This window comes from Ornithodoros turicata, chromosome 10 (assembly GCF_037126465.1).
Source record: "Ornithodoros turicata isolate Travis chromosome 10, ASM3712646v1, whole genome shotgun sequence".
NCBI classification, from domain to species: domain Eukaryota; kingdom Metazoa; phylum Arthropoda; class Arachnida; order Ixodida; family Argasidae; genus Ornithodoros; species Ornithodoros turicata.
In genome coordinates, this window is record NC_088210.1 from 27,766,859 (window position 1) to 27,787,454 (window position 20,596).

At 45.1% G+C, this 20,596-nt stretch overlaps 2 protein-coding genes across 3 annotated transcripts; one reads left to right on the forward strand and one right to left on the reverse strand.

Annotated features, from left to right (window-relative positions):
* Positions 1-6,251: 6,251 nt before the first annotated feature.
* On the forward strand, positions 6,252-7,817 carry LOC135369640 (coiled-coil-helix-coiled-coil-helix domain-containing protein 10, mitochondrial-like). The gene is made up of 4 exons (XM_064603127.1): positions 6,252-6,436; positions 6,850-7,039; positions 7,312-7,543; positions 7,648-7,817. Exons 1-4 carry the CDS (start codon positions 6,402-6,404, stop codon positions 7,659-7,661), a joined length of 471 nt encoding a protein of 156 aa, XP_064459197.1. The 5' UTR covers positions 6,252-6,401; the 3' UTR covers positions 7,662-7,817.
* A 2-nt stretch (positions 7,818-7,819) lies between these two features.
* LOC135369639 (transducin beta-like protein 2) lies at positions 7,820-20,386 on the reverse strand. Of its 2 annotated transcripts, XM_064603126.1 has the most exons (10): positions 20,131-20,376; positions 17,842-18,036; positions 14,245-14,296; positions 12,788-13,059; positions 10,936-11,022; positions 10,714-10,849; positions 10,136-10,185; positions 8,553-8,735; positions 8,288-8,474; positions 7,820-8,019 (listed from the first exon to the last, which is right to left on the reverse strand). In XM_064603126.1, the coding sequence occupies exons 1-10, from the start codon at positions 20,267-20,269 to the stop codon at positions 7,983-7,985; spliced, it is 1,338 nt and encodes a 445-aa protein (XP_064459196.1). In that variant the 5' UTR covers positions 20,270-20,376; the 3' UTR covers positions 7,820-7,982. The 2 variants fall into 2 exon arrangements, with proteins under 2 accessions (XP_064459196.1, XP_064459195.1); XM_064603125.1 differs by lacking the exons at positions 7,820-8,019; positions 8,288-8,474; positions 8,553-8,735; ... (3 more) ...; positions 12,788-13,059; positions 14,245-14,296 and adding an exon at positions 14,732-16,495 and having other exon boundaries at positions 20,131-20,386.
* Positions 20,387-20,596: the final 210 nt, after the last annotated feature.

A 20,596-nucleotide genomic window follows, 5' to 3' on the forward strand; every position in this document is an offset into this window, starting at 1 on the left:
TTTTTTCAGTTTTGATTTTTATTTATTTATTTTTTTTTTAAATGCAGGAAAGCACGCGGCGTAAGGTTCGCAAGGAGAGAGGATTATTTCCAGAGATTGATTGTTGTTTGCACTCAGTCTCAGCATTATGCAAAGCGAGCGAACGGGGTTTTGCGTATTTCGCCAAAGAATCTCTGCTCTTAGTCTTGGCAGCTCTTCGGATAGACCCTGTGTACCCGTGTTCCCGATCTCGTTTTTTTTTTTTTTTTCTCCTCGCCCTACCGCTCAACGCGGACGGGCATAATCGCAGGCGTCATCCTCAACAAAGGTTAATGCTGATGCCAATGAAACGCCCAGAAAGGGCGGAATGTACAGTTGCTGCGATTAAAGAATGGTAATTCACAAAATGCCTAGCGAGTATCAGCAATGGTGTTGATTATAGAGATGTGAGTTGTCAGCTCAGCACATTCAACTTCTGTCGTTACATAGGGTTCCATTTGACCTTAGGTAGTCTACTGTCCAAGGCAGAAACCCCCCTCAGAAAAATCCTACATCCCGCCTCTGGATGATGCTTATCGGCTTATCACACTTGACTGGCTATGTTCGCACGTGTCATGTGGTGGCCGCTATCAGCTGAAACCCGTCTGAGGAACCCGCCTTGCAGATAGTGCGTCATGTACAAACGAGAACGCGTTTCTTGTCTTGCCACATGACCCACTAGAAACACAATGTTATATTGTTCATTTTTCGTGCTCCTTAATTTCGTTTCGGTTTGATGATCATACTACCATATGTCTACCTGCAGATCACTTTTCTTTCTTTTTCCTTTTTTTTTTAACTCGCTACAGGTCAGAGCAAATCATCGTGCTGTGTGTATAACGATGTTGTGAATGAAATCCCAAACGGTTGAACCAAATAGACCTCTACCAGAGAAACGTCATCATGACGTTGGTAGACGAACTGAAACCAAAACAAATCGGAAGGAGAGGGCTGGGTTCCCCGAACGGGCACTTGTTCTCTGCCTCCCATTGAACGAAAAGCAGGACCAAGGGTCGCGTCCCTTTACGGGACCATATCGTAATCCCCTCAAGACAGTGGCTTTCGGGCGCGACCTTGTTCACCTCTAGCTTCGAGCGTAGTTCAACTCTACCAAATTTGTGGCGCTTCCGAACACTATGACGTCATTTGTTTACAAACAGGGAGAGGTCTATTCCGCAACGTCTCTGGTGCAAGGCCGACTTCATCTACAGTTCTTTGATATGGTTGACGCACCCCGCACCGGGCGGCCATATCAGCAGGCAAATCGCTCGGCGACGCAGACCATTACCGACACCATAATATCAACTTTCCACCAGCTCCTGGCAGGTAGATCTCCCGCGGATGCTACACGACACTCACGTACCCAGCGGCCTTGCACCATATAGTCCGCGTCTGAAGATATTGGGGATTATATTTTCAATGGAAACAGTGCCTCACCAAATTTTGCCGTTCGTGTAGGCTGGACGGTAAAACTTGAGAAACTTTGCTCGTGATAACGATAACAACATGCAGACGCATCAGTGGAAGAAGCGAGAGCGAGGGCAAGGAGTGAACTACGTGGCGCCATCTACAGCTTTCTTTTGACACTATCTGTTACCGCGCGCGCAAACGAATTTTTCGCACAGGGTACGTGTTCACGGCCACTAAATTACGTAAATTCTGGATGCGAAATAGCACGTAGCACATTTGATGCAAGCGACACCGCAGATGCTTGTGCTGTGAAGCAGTTCAAGTGCTTACCAGTGACCAGTACAGCAAAATGTTTGCGTTTCCAGCAAAATTTTCGAAGAGACAAATCTTGCTAGACACTTTCGCATGCCCTCAAAATTCGGGAAACTCATGAAAATTAAAGGCTCGCGAACAATAGGGGTTTTACAGTACCTGCACTAGTCTCAAACTTAGTTTAAACCAAAACAAGACAAAAACGATACGATCTGAGAGGTTCCATGGGAATCTTGGAAGCAAATGCAACTTCCTGAAAGTTGAAAGTCGAACGTCTCAACTGTTTCCTATGTCAGAAGGAAGTAAAAGGGAAGTATAAGGTAGAAAGGAGGCAAAACAAGGTGAAAGCTGGTTTATTTCTGTACAATTCACATGAATATCATCGTACTTTGCGAAGTTAAAAATTATATAAGGCTGTCATGACGGTACAAAAGAAATGACATGGTCCACTACAACGTACCTGTTTATATAAAAGGTTTATTTTTATTAGTCAGAATTTTTATAAAAAATAAGCTATGGAAGCTACACAGATGCCTTTTTTGCAGGTGGGTTACGCGGCCACGACTAATTACCTAAAATTCATTAATTATCAGCTTTTTTGTTTTGTTTTTTAAAAAACGAGATAGCAGATTTGGAGCCAGTCATCATTTAAATTCATCGTCCTCGTTAAATGTCCCGAGACGAACACGTACTTCGAAATATAAATTGCCAAACTGCGCTATGCAAATGAGCCGAAACCAGAAGCATACACTTCCCGAGCGCAAAAAGAGCGACGAGCATACCACGGCTGAGAGCCACGTGCTTTGGAGCGATCGAGACGATTGGAGGAGATGCTCATCTATTGGCCAGGTCAACCTATTGATCTATTGGCTGCTCTATTGGCCAGACCAACTGCGCTTTCCGGCCCAGATAGAACGACGGCGGCAACGGTCATGATCTCCTAGAAGCGGCGCTTTTGCTTTCAGCAAATTTACAGACGAAAACTCGGCAACAGATATTTCACCCCACTCGCTTGCTCCAGGCGTTAAAAAAAAAAAAAAAAAAAGAATGGCTTCCAACAATGATTGCCTCCAATTCTGCTGTTTCACTTTTACCCGAAAGCACCTAATTAAAGAATTAATTTTAGGTAATTAGTCGTAACCCACCTGCAAAAACGGCATCCGTGTCGCTTCCACAGCTGTTTCATTAAAAATCTGTAACGGATAAAAATAAACACCCTGTATATTTCATAACCTTGCAGTAAGTAACAGAAGTAAATTGTAATTTTTCACATCCTCCGTCCCTCGGCACGTTGTGAATCAGTCACTAAAATTACAGTAACTGTAAAGTACCGAAGTTACTTGTAATTGTAACTTAGAAACTCTTTAAGGCGACCTTTACAGAGGCCACCTACACAGCTTGAAGATCCTGCATATGTGAGAAAAAGCAAATGAACAGGCGACGGACAGCAGACGATGTCGGTTGTCTAAAATCATCTAAAGCAGATACTGAGCAAGATTGAAATCAATTTTTAATTGGAACACTAACAAAGAAACTATGTTACAGCAGTCTTTTTTCAGTTCAAGTTCATTTTATCGCATAGCTAATGCCAAAAACATAAAACAACTCTTGTTTTCAAGGCTAGTAGCAACATACAGTAATAGGTCCTAGATAAACGAGGACACACCACCTCAGCACAGCAATGACTAGATCCCATATCTTGTGCGTGAATGTATGTGCATTTTGAAGCAGTATCTCTCTCTCCGTGTACACCCCATCACCATCACTAATTCTACTCCTGACACCGTAGAAAGTGTGAAAACTGAACAAAGAATCACAGCACTCTTGTGTACCAGCAATAAGGCACCTCAGTAACAATCCGAAGGACAACTGAAGAATTGCTGAAAGATGATAAAGGAATGGGCCTCGTAGGCGTACTGCCTACAATACTGACACTCTCTAGAAAGTAGATCAGGTTTTTTTGTTACTGCCGTGTGCTCTTCAAAACGGTAAAGGCTAAGCTTTAAGTGATCAAAATGCACAGAGAATATCATAGAGTGCACCATAGTGGATAGTCATCAACTGTGTGAATTTCTCACAACTCTGCAGCGCAAAGCCACGTGAATTGGATCCTAAATAATTCAACGCAGCATCACACATCACACGTGTCCTGCACTTTGATACCCTGCGTATCAGTTGTCGTATTCAGGGAGATCGGTTATCAATTTGTTGTGAGCATGCTACTTGAATGATGTACTATGGAAGACTGCGAAGCCAAAACCCTTCATGGTGCTGGTGCAAGCTACCAATAGTAGCACTGAGTGCAGGAACCAACGTATAGGACATAAGCATAGCCACTGCCCACGGGCAATCGTAACAAAAGCCCCCTCTTTTTTTGCTCATACTACGATATGTGCCCACAACTTCAGTTGTCCTTCATCAACGTGTGTATCTGGGAAGAAATAAATTAATTAAACTCTGGCTGCTTTCAGATATTGAGTTTGCCTCTCTTTTTTTCACTTACACTGTCCCATAATTCCACAGACACACAAAACAGCACACCAGTGAGGCTAGTACATCCCTTGAGAAAGCTTTCCACTCAACATGCACTCCAGCAGAACATACGTGTAGATTGTTTTTTTTTTATTTTTGACCTTGCTTCCTGTGGACGCCAAGCCTTCTTGATACGAGTTCACTTACACGACCGGCACACTTATCTCGGATGCTCATGACAGAGTTCAGCGCTTGTTCGCATCAAACAACGTTGTTTCTTCCTCATCGTCATCGTCGTGATCCAGTGGTTGAAGTTCTAACTCTGCACTTCTGGTCGCAATAATTCCATATTTTCTCGTTTTTGTGCGCCTGCGACGAGAGCTGAAAATGAGGAGGACAGCCCTAATTAGGTGGGTAATGGCAGTTAAAAGTAACTGACACACACACAAATATGTACGCATGCATAAGTAATTTTAAAAATTTCCTAAATAAATCGAGCAACATCCCATAAGCACGCTCTTGTAAAACCTTTCCAAGAAATTGAATTCGTCTGAGGATCTCTTATGTTTTCTTCATCCACCAATGTTTGGCACAGAATCAGAGCTTACGTCTTTCGCAGTTATGAGTGGCCGAGTAAATGTGAAGTTGCTACAGGAAGTTCTGTTACATATTTACCAGTACGTTTCACAGTGTTCCAAGTGAATACAAGAGATTCCAAGAGAGCACAGAGTATCCTGGCTCAGTACTACCATCAATGGTATAAGGGCTTTTACACTGCTCTTATATCCATTCACATTCAGTACGGGACAAAAATGACACACATAATACTGTAAATACTGTACTACTTGAGCGAGTGAAACCGGAAGACACGGGCAGAAAAAGACAGACACAATACAGATTCTGGCACAACAATGTATACCAGCTAGCCTGCACCCTTGCCCTACTGTACTACGTCGCACATTTTACAGATGTATCATGTTGTCAAGTCGCCATGTAAGTAAACAAATTCCCTGAGCAGCCATAGCACCACTCATAGAAAATTATACAAATTTGTAAAATGAATGAAACAAAATCATTCCAACAGCTGGCAGTTGTCAATGTAGGCATCATATCCAGTGTCAAACAAATCAGGACGCCAATTGATTCTGGGCATTGGAAGCTTACGTGTTTGTATCGTCCATGTTCATTGCCCACCTCGGCTAGTTTCTCGTTGTTTACGTAATATCTAGCGTGTTAAAGGTAGGTTACTTCACGTTTCAACTATGCAATAGCGACATGAACCAACTGCCAAGACGAAGAACGTTATATCCCAGTGGTTTCATGGCGCCTTTCTCGAGCTATAATTTTCGAAACTCACCGTACAGTTCTGACGACGAAAAATATCACAACTAACAGCATGACTCCCGCTATGACGCAGAACGCGCGCATAATCACTCCATTCGGTTGGTTTATGTTGGTGGTGAAGTGGGTGATGCTGAGCCATGACTTGTCATCGGTTGTAGTGTTCATATAGTCGAGGGGTCTACCAACATCCGAAACATTTTCACTTTTAGTTGTCGGCTTGATTACTGGAGACGAAGGCTCAGTGTCGTGTGGGCGGGGGCCCTCCGTACGTTCGGCCGACGCATCCAACACCGGAACTGAAAGGCTCCAGATGAACAAGGCGAAAAGGAATACATGAGGACTTGCCATTGTGTACTTTTCAAGCGTCAGTTAAAAACATAACGTAAACTTTGGGCGAGATTCGGATACAAAAATCGCATAGTGCAGTTTTCGCAGGAAAACCACACGCTCAACACAAACTTTTACTTTTCCACGGTGGCGTAGTTGTAGCCTCCTGGCGCCCGTTGCTAGAAGTTACCTTGCGATTAAATACAGATACCTGGTACCTTTTACACAACTAATTATTTTACACTCCTGTATGTTGACGAGTTGTTGGTTTCCGTGCAAAAAAAAAATGCACATTGCGGTAAAGTAAAAAGGCGAGTCAGTCACGTGATTACAGCGTGCGCAAACTGATGATGCAAGTCACATGCAAATGCGTCTAGCGAGCATCTAGCATCTAGCAACATTGTGAAACCAGTTGCGTTTTTCATCGTGCTTTCGAGAAGTTGTGCTCTTGTGTCCTTCAACACAAGTTACTTCACAAAGGCTTAAAAGCAATCCCCTAGATATCAAATTATCACAGTATGCCACGCCAACGGAGATCTGCTCCAGCACCTGCGTATGTATACATTCTTTAATCCTGTTCGTAACATTCGTGACGACGATATCCGTTGCGCATAGCAATTTCGTCATTTCATTCAGTCATACGACACACGTGATACGCACATTTCTCTTCTAACCGGCGATAATTGCCGCCAATTGTACTCGCTTGTAAACTTTTGTGTGACAATCAAAAGAGAGAACTAGTAGCGCGCTCCTGAACATAGCCTCCGTAGGCTATGTCCTGAAGCGTAAGGTAGTGGTGCCCTACTCTGTATTGAAAAGAAATCGAAAAGTAGAATGGATCAAATCTACGTGATACAAAATAACTGAGGCTCACTATGTTCATAACACACCTTTCACCTACACTTAGCCAATTAATTAGCCACGTTCAATTAAATCCACGCTGCGCATTTGCTCATGTTCCGCTAGCTTTAGGCGGCCGCCAGCACCCCCGGCTCGTCAAGCAGCTGCTCCACCGCCTCCAGCACGAGCACAGCAAACCCAGCCCGTACCTGTCCAGCCACATCCACCAGCACCAATGCAGGCCCAGCCCCAGCAACCTGGCATGTTTGCTCAGATGGCCACAACAGCCGCCGGTGTCGCCGTGGGATCAGCTGTGGTAATGCTCATGGCAGAATACACGTTATTTCAAAGTGAGACAGGTACTCTTTTCGAGCCTAGCTATGATGACCACTGTGCAGGGGTTCTGAACCTGGGAGCTATGTTAGCCCGGACCCTTTGGTACCAGGAGCTTGGAGTGCGCGTAGTACACCGAGCTTCTGTGCCATACTGGGGGATAGCACATGATCTGAGCTCAACAAGGAGGTTCTCTGTTACGCACGCTCCTCTGTTCCATCGCTGCACAATAACAAGTGCTGAAAACACATCCAGGGTCACACGGTCGGCCATGCGTTGACTGGTGCATTCAGCGGAGGAGGTTCTTCCGAGGCTGCCGCCCCTGCAGCAGCGGCGGCTCCAGCAGCAGCTCCAGTTCAGCAGCAGCAACTTAGTGGTCCGTGCCAGTACGAACTGAGGCAGTTCTTGGAATGTGCTCAGAACCAGCATGACATATCTCTATGCGATGGTTTCAATGAAGTGCTCAAGCAGTGCAAGTTGCAATATGGTATGATGTCTACCTCTTCATACTTTACCATTGTGTGTGTCGTACATAACTAGCATGACGAGATGGCCAGGCATTAAGACTTCGTCTGCTTTTCATTCTTACAGGTGCTGCCTTCTGAGGAAGACACTTCTAGGTAGTCAATATTGGAGGACTGTAGAGAGACATCAGATTCAACTAAGCTCCTACTGTACTTCCTACAGCATTCTTAGTCATGAAACACTGTCCTGTGACCCATGTGCTAGGAAGCAGCAGAATAAATCCTGTGTACACAATAGGGTTCGCATGGACTGTGTTTTTATTCTTTTTTTCTTTTTTTTGCTACCTCAGATTGGGCAGTCATTTGCGAAGTGAATGTAAGAAAAATATAAGCTTAGTGGTTGCTGATTTGGAAGCCTTGAATTCCCCTTTCCTTGCATGTGATTTTCTGCTTTGAGGATGGTCAAGATGCTGTTTCTTGTAAGGTCTTCAAGGTTGCCCTATGAAAGCAAAGACATCGTAGCTCAAGAAATGACAAAGGTGCTGAACACTTGCCAGTAAAGTCGTAACGTTTACGCTTTGACACAGATTTACAACATGTTTCATACTGATCAACAGCCACGTGCGCAGTTTTAGATCCTCGCATTGCTTGAACAAGCCACGTGGCCAACTGTGCGCAGCTTTGGATGTTGTTGATCACAGGTTTCTCAACAAAAGAAAAGCACTGTGACCTACTCAGAGCATAGAGGACAAAAGTGTGGCACAGACCTTGCTTCGTCAATCTGCAACTGAAGCCTATCCCGTATGGACTGGCTGTTGGCCTTCCTCTTCTTGTCCTCCAGGTCGTCAATCGCATTCTCAAAACCAGCCACGTTATTAAACACGTGAACATGTTTTCCGGCCGATGCCACGAGGTATCTCCCATTCGGCGAGAACTGCAGTGTGCTCACGGGGTCTACACGGCGTGTAACACACGGAGAATGAGTTGTGGACAGCACTGTGTCCACACACGAGGTGGTGAGGGCCTACTCACCGGTGTGGACCTGCTCGAACAAGATGTTACGCTTGCCAGTTCTTCCGCAGAACACGTGAACGTCTGTGTGAGTAGCAATGGCCACAGTACGACCGTCTGGTGACAGGGCGATGCAAGATGGAGTCATGTCTACAAACTCTCCGGTCGTCAGCAAATAGGGCTCTTGTCCCTTCTGGTACTCAACTGCGAGAAAACATCCCATGTACCTACCACATACTGCAAGCAGCAGTCCTGTACTGAGCTCTTTACTGTGCAGGACCCAACGAGTACGCATTTCAAAAGTGTGTACAAACAACCCGACTTTATACATATCAAGGATACTACACCAGTTGAGAAATTTACTGCAATTTTTGTAATAACCTAAATTTTGCAACTCAGTTTTTCAAAATAGACCTCTCCCTGTTTATAAACAAATGACGCCATAGTGTTTGACAGGGCCACAAATTTGGTAGAGTTGAACTACGCGGGAAGCTAGGGGGGCGAACAAGGTCTTGCACGAAAGCCACGGTCTTGAGGGGATTAAGATGATCCCCGAAAGGGGCGCGACCCATTCGTGGAACCCCCAGCCCTCCCCCACTTCCGATTTGTTTCGGTTTCGGTCTGTCTACCAACGTCATGACGACGTTTCTCGGGTAGAGGTCTATATTGTTAATGATGACGGGAAAGCATGGAAAAAAAAATGTTGCAGCGACTGAGCTCACCAAGTCGAATTGTCTCACGGAGTGCAATTTATCGTAGCACTATTTTAATACACATTTGCCGTACTGCAGCAACGCTACCACACTGCTCCGAACATCGTGTTGTCATCACACCCTTGTTCTAAGCTCTGAAAGTGTATGCTTGATCATACATAAACCCCGAAGTTTTCGGGTTTTATTTTTTTCCAAATTTGGGGGGTGAAAATCAGGTCAATAACTTAATGCCAAAAATTCATGCAAATTCGGGTGTAAAAATTACCATCAGACTGAATTCGGGGAAAAATCGGGCTTTATTGCAGCTTAAACGTTCGTCCTAGCGCTCATCCAGAGTGTCAGAAGTAGAGGTCAACCGTGTATTTTGTGAAAAATTAATATGTCTTTACCTTCAGGTGCATAGCTTAGGTGCAGTTTTGCGGGTAGAAATCGGGTTTAACCCGCAACAGGTGGACCTTGATTCGGGTTGCAAATTCGGGGAAAAATCGGGTTTAACCCTAAAACTTAAGGGTCTAATCATACATGCTGAGTTCACGAAGGAAAGGCCTGATTCGATGTGGGTATCTCAGACAATCACAGACAATTCCCAGTTATCCTGGCAAAGCCATAGATATCCAGCATGCTGACCCAGATGGGCTCCGTGGTACAATCTCGTAGAACATGCATCGCGAAATTTGAGTTCCAGGAAATATTCTCGAGTACGCCCCGCCTAGCGAGCTTGCAAATTATTACGACCGTGAAATGAACCACTTCGAGCTTTGTGGTACTCTATGCTCCAGGATTATAAAAGTACTGGATATTCCGGTCACTTTTTTCTGCAACCGGTGTAGCTGTTGCGCAGCACCTTAAATTATGGTACTGAGTGGTGCAAAATAAACGAGTAATGCTCACTGTTGCAGTCCCACAGCTTCCATGTTCCATCCCTGGATACGGAGACCATCCTGGAAATGAAATGGGAAATATAGTTACACCCATGAGTCCATTTCAAGGCTCTTGAACTATCAAATCCATCTCGCAAATTCTCAGCCTGACCTGAAGGAAGTGGCCAAGGTGAATGAACTAATGTTACTTTTCAATGTGGTCCTTGCCAATGCCCACATACTTAGCCCAACACTGTTTCGTGTCCTTGCCCACACTACCTGTGTGTTCGTTTTGAGATCATAACATTCACACAAACTGTGAAGGTCACTCACAAGTAATATCACACACATTTATGAAATGCTGCACCAAAGCCCAGCAAAACCAGGACAATATTGTACAAATTACTTTTAAGGCAGGTTACATAACGTTCCTGTGTGCAAAAAAAGGGACCCAAAACAAAAAAAAATGAAGAATAAATATGTCTGAGACTACAGATCAGAGCCCAACGATCCTTACTACATGTAGAGTTTACAAATATGTACAAATGAAATTTGGTACCCATTTGGGAATTTTCTTGTATTTGCACGAGCATAATTTGCAGTACAAACCTCGTTGAGTCATTTGAGAATGCAAAGCAGAAGACACCGGATGTGTGACCTTTGAGTTCAAACGCACGTTTGACTTCCTTGAATTCTCCAGTTTTCGTAAAGCACACTTCCCACACCTTCACATCCGGAGTAAAGCCTGCAAAAGTTTTTCTCATTTTAGCATACGACAGTCCTGGAACACCCATCACGCGTTTGAACTGTAGAAGGCTTTCCTTAATGTACCTGAGGAAGCAACAAACCTCCCACAGGGTGACACACATCCATAATGGTTAGTCATCTGCCGTGTATCCAGAGTGGCAAGGACTTCTCCTGTGAATATAAACGGGGATGTTGTAACGCTCGTGCTTCATGCATACCGTACATGCACAACAGAACCCTGCAGTGTCCAGTTACATCGTTTGTGTAGATGCCTATATGCAAATAACTGTAATGAATTGATTATGATCTGCAATTTGCTTGCACTGAAATGAATTAATTGGGTAGGGCTCTAGATAGTTTCGGCATGTACATTCCCAACTGGAGCGTCGAACCGAAACGTTTTTTCGGTTTGTTTCGGGTTCGGCCATAAAGGTTCGGTACAGCTCCGGAGTTCACATATATCGGTTCGATTAACCGGTTCAGAGGCTGTAAACCGGTTTGGAACTGGTTCGAGGTTCTAATATGCTACAAAATTATAGGTAGCCATTAAAAATTATACAAGATCTCTTAGTTACGTTTTTTATGTGTTTATTTCTGTTTTTCGACCAACAGGATCCCCTTTCATCCTTTCCCCGGCCAACGTACCGCCAATCTAGGCAGGCAGACCGCTCGAATCCCCACATCACATCCACCCGAATTGAACCGGTAACCGAAGTTTTTAGATCGGTTTGGTTCCGGTTCAGCTCCAAGTTGGCGCTAGTAATTACGGTTCAGTTCCAGCTAAAATATACGGTTAATTCCGGTTTTCGGTTCGGTTCGACACTCTGTTCCCAACACTGCTGTAGCTAGTGTTTATATCTACGTGGAAACCAACAGTCCACCCAACCGGGAATTTTGCATAAAGCTCTACGCTTAGGGAAATTTGTAGCTGTATAGCAGCTCCGTGAAGGCACCGAAGTGCATTGTACCAATGCTTACAGAATTTTCTTTGACCCTGGAATTTGAGTCAAGGGGCAAAGTAGCTTGTACTGTCCTTGTCAGTTCTAACCAATTTCCCATTCCCATGGCCTGGCTCTGATAAGTGCTCTAGGATTTCCTCAGCGCTCCCCCCCCCCCCCCTTCCCAAACACACATCTACCCACCCACAAACAATGCAGCGATCAGAAAGGCAAAAAAAAGCCTGCAGATATTGGTGACCCCTGCCTCAAACAGGGCACCCCTCATGTACAGATGTTATGCAACCTTGGCACCATGGCCTAGGGGGCTGTTTACATTAGTAAATGGGTCAGACCTGTAGGTAACCCAAATACTCTACTCAAGGTGCTCTATCTTAAATACTTTTGGGAATAACTTGGTACCTTACAAATACTTCTAAAAGACAGTATTTGTAACTTACTTTTTTTTTTTTTTTTTTTTTTTTTGCAGTAACCTGTACTCACCTCCCACATTACTTCTCCCATTCATTATTTTATTTTTATTTTTTTATTTTGGGGGGGGTGGGGGACAGACAGCAAGGTTGAGAAATAGGTTAACTATTTCGATTGGGCCCCATGCCACTTACACGAGTATACAATTTATCTGAGATACTCCGGGTACCCGTGTTGATGCAGTCGTTACTTTTGTGGGTACTTAGTATTGTACTCAGATACTTCTAAGTTGAGTATTTGGTACTCTTGTCAGTTACCTTTTTTTTTGCCTGGTACTCAGTAACAAATCCTAAATACTTCTTGTATCGTGTACAAGCCTGATATAGGTGCTTGCACACAAAGCGGTAAACAATCACTCCAATATTTTTTCATCTTCGTAGCTGAAAGCTTCGTCCCCACTCGTTTCCAAGCTCCAGAGACTGGGAAGTTGAATGAACACAGCCTCAACACCATGGATGAGCATGAACACAGCAGGGTACTGTGTAGATAAGATCAAGGAATAAACAAACCTTTGAGGTTCCACACACAAAGAGTGGTATCACCAGATATACTCATGATGAAGTGCCCATTACATGCAATGCCAATATTGAGAATCTCTGCCTTATGTTGCTCAGGAAAGGTTAGGAGATGCTCCACATTTCCAGGTGAGCCATCGTCACGTTTGCCCACACGGTAAACGCCCACAGTATTTCCAAGACCTGTGGACACTATCAGGGCCTTGTTGTCTGGGCTCCATTTCACACAATTTGCATGATCATAATCCACATTCGCCCGGTATGACCTAAAAAAATATACCACAGTGTTACCAGTTTCCAGCGGTGGTGGTGGTGGTGCCACTGCAGCACAACGTTATCTGTTGGCATAAACGACGAAGCATCTCTTTTCTTCCGTTTATTCGACGCTCTTAAAAATAAACTTCACCGCATAGCACGTTCCTAGCCAACCATCATCTCGAACGATATCGTTGTCTGCCCAGATTTGTTGAAAACGGAAGGCATACGCCTTTTTTGTGACGCTTGCGCTGCTCATAATTGTCACAAGAGAGGCGTACGCCTCCAGTGTTCAACAAATCAGGACAGATAAAGATATCATTAGAGATTATGGCTTGCTAGGAGCGTGCTATGCAGAGGTGGGCGTTTGTCCTCAGTAGCCTCGCCCTCACCTCAATTTTCTGGGATAAAAATTTTCCTCACCTGTTTTTTTATTGAAAATTTTTCCTCACCTCAAAAATGCTTTTCAAAATTTTCCTCACCTCACCTTAAAAAATTTTCCTCACCTCACTTCACCTCAAAAATTTTTGAAAATGTTTCCTCACCTCAATTTTTTATTGAAAAATTATCCTCACCTCAAACGTTTTTTTGAAGATTTTCCTCACCTCAAAAATTTTTTTGAAAATTTTCCTCACCTCACCTCAAACATCACCAGAAAAATTGGCCCTCACCTCACTTCAAATATCGTGAGGTGACGGAGGAAACCCTCCCCCTCGCACGCCCTCGTGAGGGTGCCCACCTCTGGTGCTATGCGGTGAAGGAAGTTCATTTCTAAGAGCGAAAGGTATTCATCATATCTGAAGGAATACCTACAGAAAATTAATGTTACGTTTTGCCCCTCATGAACGTTTGTGTGTCCTTGCAAAAGGGAGACCCAACCCCATGTGCAGACTGCATTCCTACCATTCGGAACATGTGGGTTCCCCCTACACATTCTACTAGTGCACTATTAACGCAGCTAAATAAAGGCCGCAACATTCACGCTTCATCAGCCAAGCGTGCAGAACGTTCATTGCTGATGCAGGAGACCCTGACAGACAAATTCTTTGCAGAAGGAAGCAGCTGCCACATCTTTCCTGTTAGGTGCCGTTTAGGAGGGTTGGTGAAGGAAATTTAGCAAAAAAATCAGCGAGCCATGAATCTTCTTTTATGCCAACAGGTTTAACAAAGAGTTCTCTTGTGGAATGTACACTCACTTATGATCCTTCTGATTAACATTCTTCATACACCAAAGCAGAATTACTCTATCTGAAACACACACAATAAAAAAAAGCTGATTTATACACCAAAGCAACCAAAGTCTGGTTTCATGCACTAGGCTAACAATAACCAGGTAAACTGTAGCCATCAATTTCCCTGACTTTTCCAGGCCTTCACTGACTATTCCAAACGAATTCCCTGACCAAAACAAAAGGAAACATGGTGCCTGCCGCTATGTTTTGATGCAGATCCCTCATAAAAACATTTATTGAGAACTTAGAAAGACGTGACTTTTCTGCCTTTGAGCTTGTCGTATTGGCGAACTGCTACTCGTGATTTTTGCAGGCTTCAGGTGCCTTTTTGGAAAATTCCCTGACAATCCCCAGACTTTTCCAGTCGCATCAAAATTCCCTGACAACTCCCTGCTTTCCCAACTTGGTAGACACCCTGAACAACACGGCACTATAAGGAGCAGACACCCCGAAGTGTGTGAACACAATTTTACTGACAGTATAAAAGTACAAAATAGGCTTGTCTGCTATAAGCAATAAAAACACTTTAAAACCGTGCACAGAGCCCTTTTTTAAGTGTACACACACAAAACGTCTACCCCAATGCATTGTAATGTCATGTGACGATGGGACTCATGAGAAATAAATAAGCTGTACAAGATGCTCAGTACGTGTGATCCCCCTACTACTATCACAGAATTTTCCCTCCACGACGCTGCCTATCTCCACACACACACACACAAAATGACCAAAGAGGTGCGCGTTCACAACCACCATTACTCCCTGCAAAGGGAATGAAAAATGTCGGGTCAATCCTCAGGTACAAAGTCCCGCACAGAGGGACTGGTTTTTTTTTTTTTTTGTCTTCCTTTTCTGCTGAACATTCCCACAGCACATTCATTCTTTATGAAACATAAGTATTGGTGCCCTAGTGCTGGGAAACGTTATCACATCCCAACTTAGTTATATGCGTTGGGAAACCTCGCTATTTTTTTTTTCTTCTATCATCCTGGGATCATTTGGTAGAGAGGCTATAATAATCCATCGACACTTCTGAGCAATACCCTGTCAGCACAGCAAAATCCTTATTCTACTCAGCCATTATGGAGGAAATAATAAATAGCTTCGTACACAGCTCGTTCCCCCACTTTCGCCCCCACAAGACTGTCCACACGTGCGAGCTAAAAAAAAATTGGCTGGCAAAAGTCACAGTGGTGGCAAGATCACAGGGAAGGCTGCAGGCGACAGCCGCTGCCGCGATTCCGCCGCTCCCTGATCTTGTGGTCCTTATTCGCCTTCCAGAGCAACAGCTGCATGCAGGCCCGCGCATCTTCTACGCTGTCGTGCGCCCCCTCCTGCACCTCCCGCGACAGGTAGGCGCTCACCAGCGAACGCAGGGACCGTCGGTACGGAAGCCCCCGGTGGTGGGGAAACACCACGGCCGTGTCCACCACCGTCGAGTGCAACAGCTTCAACGCCCTCAGGTCATTCTCCAGGCCGTGTCCCACCAAAACTGTCGAGGCACTGAACAGGCGCAGCAGCACAGCCTGCACGTCCTGCAGCGTAGTGCGCACCCCTTTCAGGTGCTCCTCCGTCACACCGCTGAACGCGGTGTTGTAGTCCAGCACGGGGTGCTCCGGCTGCACGTACGAATCGTACACGGTGGCGCCGTCCGCGCCCACGACGCTGACGCGCGCCACCTCGAGGCCCCGCTTGGTGAAGCACATCTCGCAGTCCAGGGCGTAGATGCCGCCCTGGTGCTGAAGGGAGCCGCGGCGCGAGCGGGTGCGGACGAAGCCCCGCTCGGCGTCGGGGTCGTCCCCGCCGCGCGCACAGACGTGGTACTCCGAGCGGACGCAGCCGTCTTCACCGCCGCAGCAGCCATAATTGCCCCCCGGGCCGCCGCGCTTGCCCCGGTGATACACGCAGGGGCTGCTGGCGGTGTACTCGCCGCCTGGAGTCATCGTGAAGGGCTCTCCGCAGCGGCAGCAGGTGCGGCGGCTCGGGTTATTAGGATCTATGTCGTCATCGGGTTGGTCCCACATCGCACGGCCTGGATCGCCGGGGTTGGGCCGTGGGTAGCCGCAGCTGCGCAGCTCTTGCGGAGACAGGACGTATCGTAGAAGCTGGTGGTACAGGTCCGCCTGGCCCAGCGGCAGACGCCAAGCCCCATCCAGCGGACTCACACTCTCCTTGGGGGTGCGGTTCTGGCCGTTAAGTCGATGGTGCAAACCACCTCCAGGGGAAGATAAAAGAATCAAGGGGTCATTAGGGCTGTCACCGTCCGGGAACGGGTTCTGGCAACAGACCTCCGAATCGGGAGGCGAAGTTAGTGCAGTGCAAAGTTTACAAAACGGAACCTCTTTCCCGGGGGTGAACAAACAAAATTCATCAACAGAAGGGGCGATAGAGGGCGCGGAAGAGAGGACTGTGATAAGACACCAGTTTCCCTCCAGCAGCGACCACAACCAGAACCGTAGCCCCAAGTGAGGTTGTTCCTGGCTTTGGAATGAGCGACAGTTCCAAAGCCAGGTTAATGGCACCGCTACCAATGCATTGCCGAATGGTAACAAGTATAAATATGTGCAGAGGCGCAGATCCAGAAGAGCGTGTCTTTTAAGGTCACAACTTCGATCCATCACATGGTAACCGCTGCAGCTGACAATTCAAGAGCAAAACATTGCCTTCTCTGCCACATCCTTCAATCACCATTACCAAGATGACCAAGCGTGGGACATTCACTCACAAGCGAAGAATGCTTTTTAAAACCAACTATTAGAACCCTGCAAGTGAACACACCATGCACAGCACCACCAAATTGTAGCAAACATTACGATGAAACTGACTGAGAACAACGCACAGCTAAACTGAACATCTGCTACTGAACGTCAGCATGTGGCCTGCTACAAGATGGGCTGCAGCCCGTGGGTGTATCTAATGCACACAGTATCTGGTGTGCAGTCCAATAACGATGATTTATATAACCATTCAGTGCTTCCTCTTTTGCAACACAAAAGGATACTGGAATTATTTATTTCTCAATTGAAGACCGAACAATTGGTATTAAATAGCCCATAAGTTAAGTGTGCCTGCACACTGCCCAGAGAAAAAGGCAGGGGCATGCTCAAATGTGGCTAGCAGCACGTTCAGGCAATGACTTCTGGAATTTCATAAGCCAATGAGAAAGTAACATATAAACAATGCGCACTTTTCCCATGAGTATTATTCATAATAATATGATTCATGATATAATAATTCATGATAATTTCATGCACATTTATTAAAGTACACTTACAGTAACACTAACAGTAGACAAAGCATAACTTTTTAGACAAAAAAAAAAAAAAATGGCCGTGCATGGTGACTGCACATCATTTCAAAATCACAAATGCTACTGAGACCATTTCGTGCCAAAAAAAGACCATGCAGTATTTCTCAGAAATGTCAAAGCTTGACGGTCACACTCTATTCATTTTCACATGGCACAAATTTGGCATGACTGGATCCACAAAAGGCAGGGTACATACACAATGCAAGGCAATCTATCGGCAACGGACAAGGAAATCCGATATCTCCACTCACCATCGGCAGTTGTAGCCAGGTATTTGCCATTGACGCTGAAATCCAAGTCCAGAATAGTGCCTGTGTGCCCTTTGAGAGTTGCTACCAGCCAGGGGTGAACATACTGACTTTTCACCTCTTTCTTCTTCTCCTGCACCTTTTGCTTCTTCTTGCCCGCAACCCTTACTTCCTTCCGTGCGATTATCTCTTCTTTGACTGTGCACACACACACGCACAAACAGAATAAATATCGGCCTGTCATCAGTGTACTTACTTAGGGTGCACACCACTTATGTATTTATCAAACATTCTTAACACACAGGAGAGGAGTGGGAGTGCATTATAATACAGTGTATTAAAATAGTTTTACTGTAATACATTTTTGTATTAGTATTACGTATTATAATATGGTGAAATATGAATTGCCAGTATTACATGTAATACACTGTTTCAGAAGCATTATTGTATTTGTATTATAATACGAGTTTTTGTACAGTATCATGTATTAGTATTATAATACAAAAATGGCATAATATAATATGTAATACTAATACAAAAATGTAGGACAGTAATACTTATGATACAATATATTATAATACATGCCCACCCCAGATGCAAGGTAAGAGAACACAGTTTATCCAGAGTTGCAAGCACAAGGGGGAGGGGGTAATTATTACTGTTACATTGGCTTTATCATATCCAACAAAGGCCCCCCACTGGGGGCAGTGTGTGGTTCACAGCTGAGCAAGCTGAGCTTAACTGAATGCTGCACATCATGATTCCATGGCATTACCGAATTAGATTCTGAAGTTAACCTTAAAAAACTGTTTTAACTGCAGAGGTATTCAGAAGTAGACTTCAACGCATGCCTTCTTCTCGGGATGCTCGAAAGCAGTACTGTAACTAATAACTGAATTTGCTACTGCGATTCTTAGGGATGAACTGAAGGGCTTTGGAACTGAACTGAAAGAAGGCCTGTTACTCTGTGACATTGAGCTCAGACATGTGCAAGAGAGCCATGGCACAACGCAAGGGCAGACTAAAAAAAACCTTCCAGCCAGCACAGATGGGAGTCCTTCAGTGAGCATCTGGTATTACAAAAAGGATTTCCAATGGAACAGAACTACTACGTCCTCCAACCAGTTCCACTAACAAACCTACACTTATCTGCAGAATCATTAATTACTGCATTTCACAGAAATCGTACGCCGTACCGTCTGCGTTCGAGGTAATCAAACAAGGAAAACTTTTATGGGGATACTGAGTGATCACACCTTTCAAGTATTGGGTTGTGTAAGACAAGAACAATTGAAGGACAAAAGTATTACTTTTCCTGGAGCCCAACGAAACGCACTCGTATGGTGATAAGGAGGACAAAGCAACCCACCCGCGGTCAAAGAGGTAAAGAAAACAGAGGCAAGAAGGTCAGGAGTACAATCGTACAAGTTCGGACGACCCAAAATTGCTCTCTGGCCATAAGAAGCTTACCACAGGAGGGTAGAACGGTAACGGGTGGTACAACTTGAACGACCAACATTGTCGCAGAGGTACTTCAGCGATGAAAATTGTGACCGCGCCTTTCAGCATCCCAACACAGAATACTTCGCAAACTGCATTGCACGCAAGAGCGAATCCGCTCAAGGGAAATCACTCGGAATAACCAGAAGGGAAGTTTAATCATGCCTTACGTCGACGATTACACCATCATCTGGAGAGAGCTAAGATCAGGAAAATGAATCACGTCCCGTGTTGTCAGTCTTGTCCTTGTGTGACGTCTGCGCGCCGTGAACTCTCTCGCAAGTTCACTGTCGGTCACACACTGTCAGTTATCCTACGCTGGCAACGTGCCACGAAGAACTTGTGCGTTTGCAACGTATCATGATGTTATCGTTTCTTCGTGTTTTCCTTTTAGCCGCAGAAACGAACAATGAGGACGGCTGCAAAAACCACGGTTCAGTTATTTTCGAAGCGCGCGTTGTTTATACCGCTAACCCTGAACTGCACCTGTGGACAGAGCTCGTTTTCCCTGAATCTGGGAGTAATGGTAGGATACTGTACGAGGATGCAGAAGTCCTACTGTGCACAAGCAGTCCCTCAAATAACCCTGAGGAGGTTCACGGTAGGCTACGATTGAGGTCACGGTGTCACGTGCAAGACAAAGATGATGTGTTCTGAGCTTGTTCCTTGTTGCATTGAGCAAAACATCGAGAGATTTAAGGTTCTGGATAGTTATTTAGATATATCTAAGCAACGTGGGAATGCATCAGGATAAAACACGTTGCTACTGCAATGCATAAGATTCAAGCTCACCGATTGTAGTGGTCTGGTCGTTCTTGCTATGTTTCCGCTGCCCGAAGACAAGAACTCCCAGCAATATCAATATGCCAAGAAGTGCGGACAAAATCATTATAGATGAATTACTATATAAAAACATTAATTCCTCGGCCATGCTTCTTCTTCCATGCGCATTGGAAGCGCCAACAAACAGAATGACGCCCTACCCTACCACTAATCACAAAACAACCGGTGCGTTGGCCTTGTGCAGCACGTGGTACACAGACGGCGCTGGCGGCGGCTCCTCATGTTGCCAGACGCTAGTATAATTAGTTAACGTTATCCGGAAACGTTTCGGAAGTTTTTGAACGATCAGTTGGCCGGTAGGCAGTCGGATATATTCGTTCTAAAATGGCGAGCTCTTTCTGCAGTATCACAACCATTTAAAATGCCCCTGGCGGTCGAGAAACTCGTACTACCGATGGTTCGCGTATGCACCGAT

What these genes read in the sequence shown, in the direction of transcription:
- LOC135369640 (XM_064603127.1), top strand. Translation starts at nt 6,402, where the DNA reads ATGCCACGCCAACGGAGATCTGCTCCAGCACCTGC. An exon ending in AGATCTGCTCCAGCACCTGC is followed by an intron (nt 6,437 to 6,849) that starts GTATGTATACAT and finishes ATGTTCCGCTAG; the next exon opens with CTTTAGGCGGCCGCCAGCAC. An exon ending in TCGCCGTGGGATCAGCTGTG is followed by an intron (nt 7,040 to 7,311) that starts GTAATGCTCATG and finishes AAACACATCCAG; the next exon opens with GGTCACACGGTCGGCCATGC.
- LOC135369639 (XM_064603125.1), bottom strand. Translation starts at nt 20,269, where the DNA reads ATGGCCGAGGAATTAATGTTTTTATATAGTAATTCATCTATAATGATT. An exon ending in CGACCAGACCACTACAATCG is followed by an intron (nt 18,037 to 20,130) that starts GTGAGCTTGAAT and finishes GTGTGTGCACAG; the next exon opens with TCAAAGAAGAGATAATCGCA. An exon ending in CCTGGCTACAACTGCCGATG is followed by an intron (nt 16,496 to 17,841) that starts GTGAGTGGAGAT and finishes CTTCCCCTGGAG; the next exon opens with GTGGTTTGCACCATCGACTT.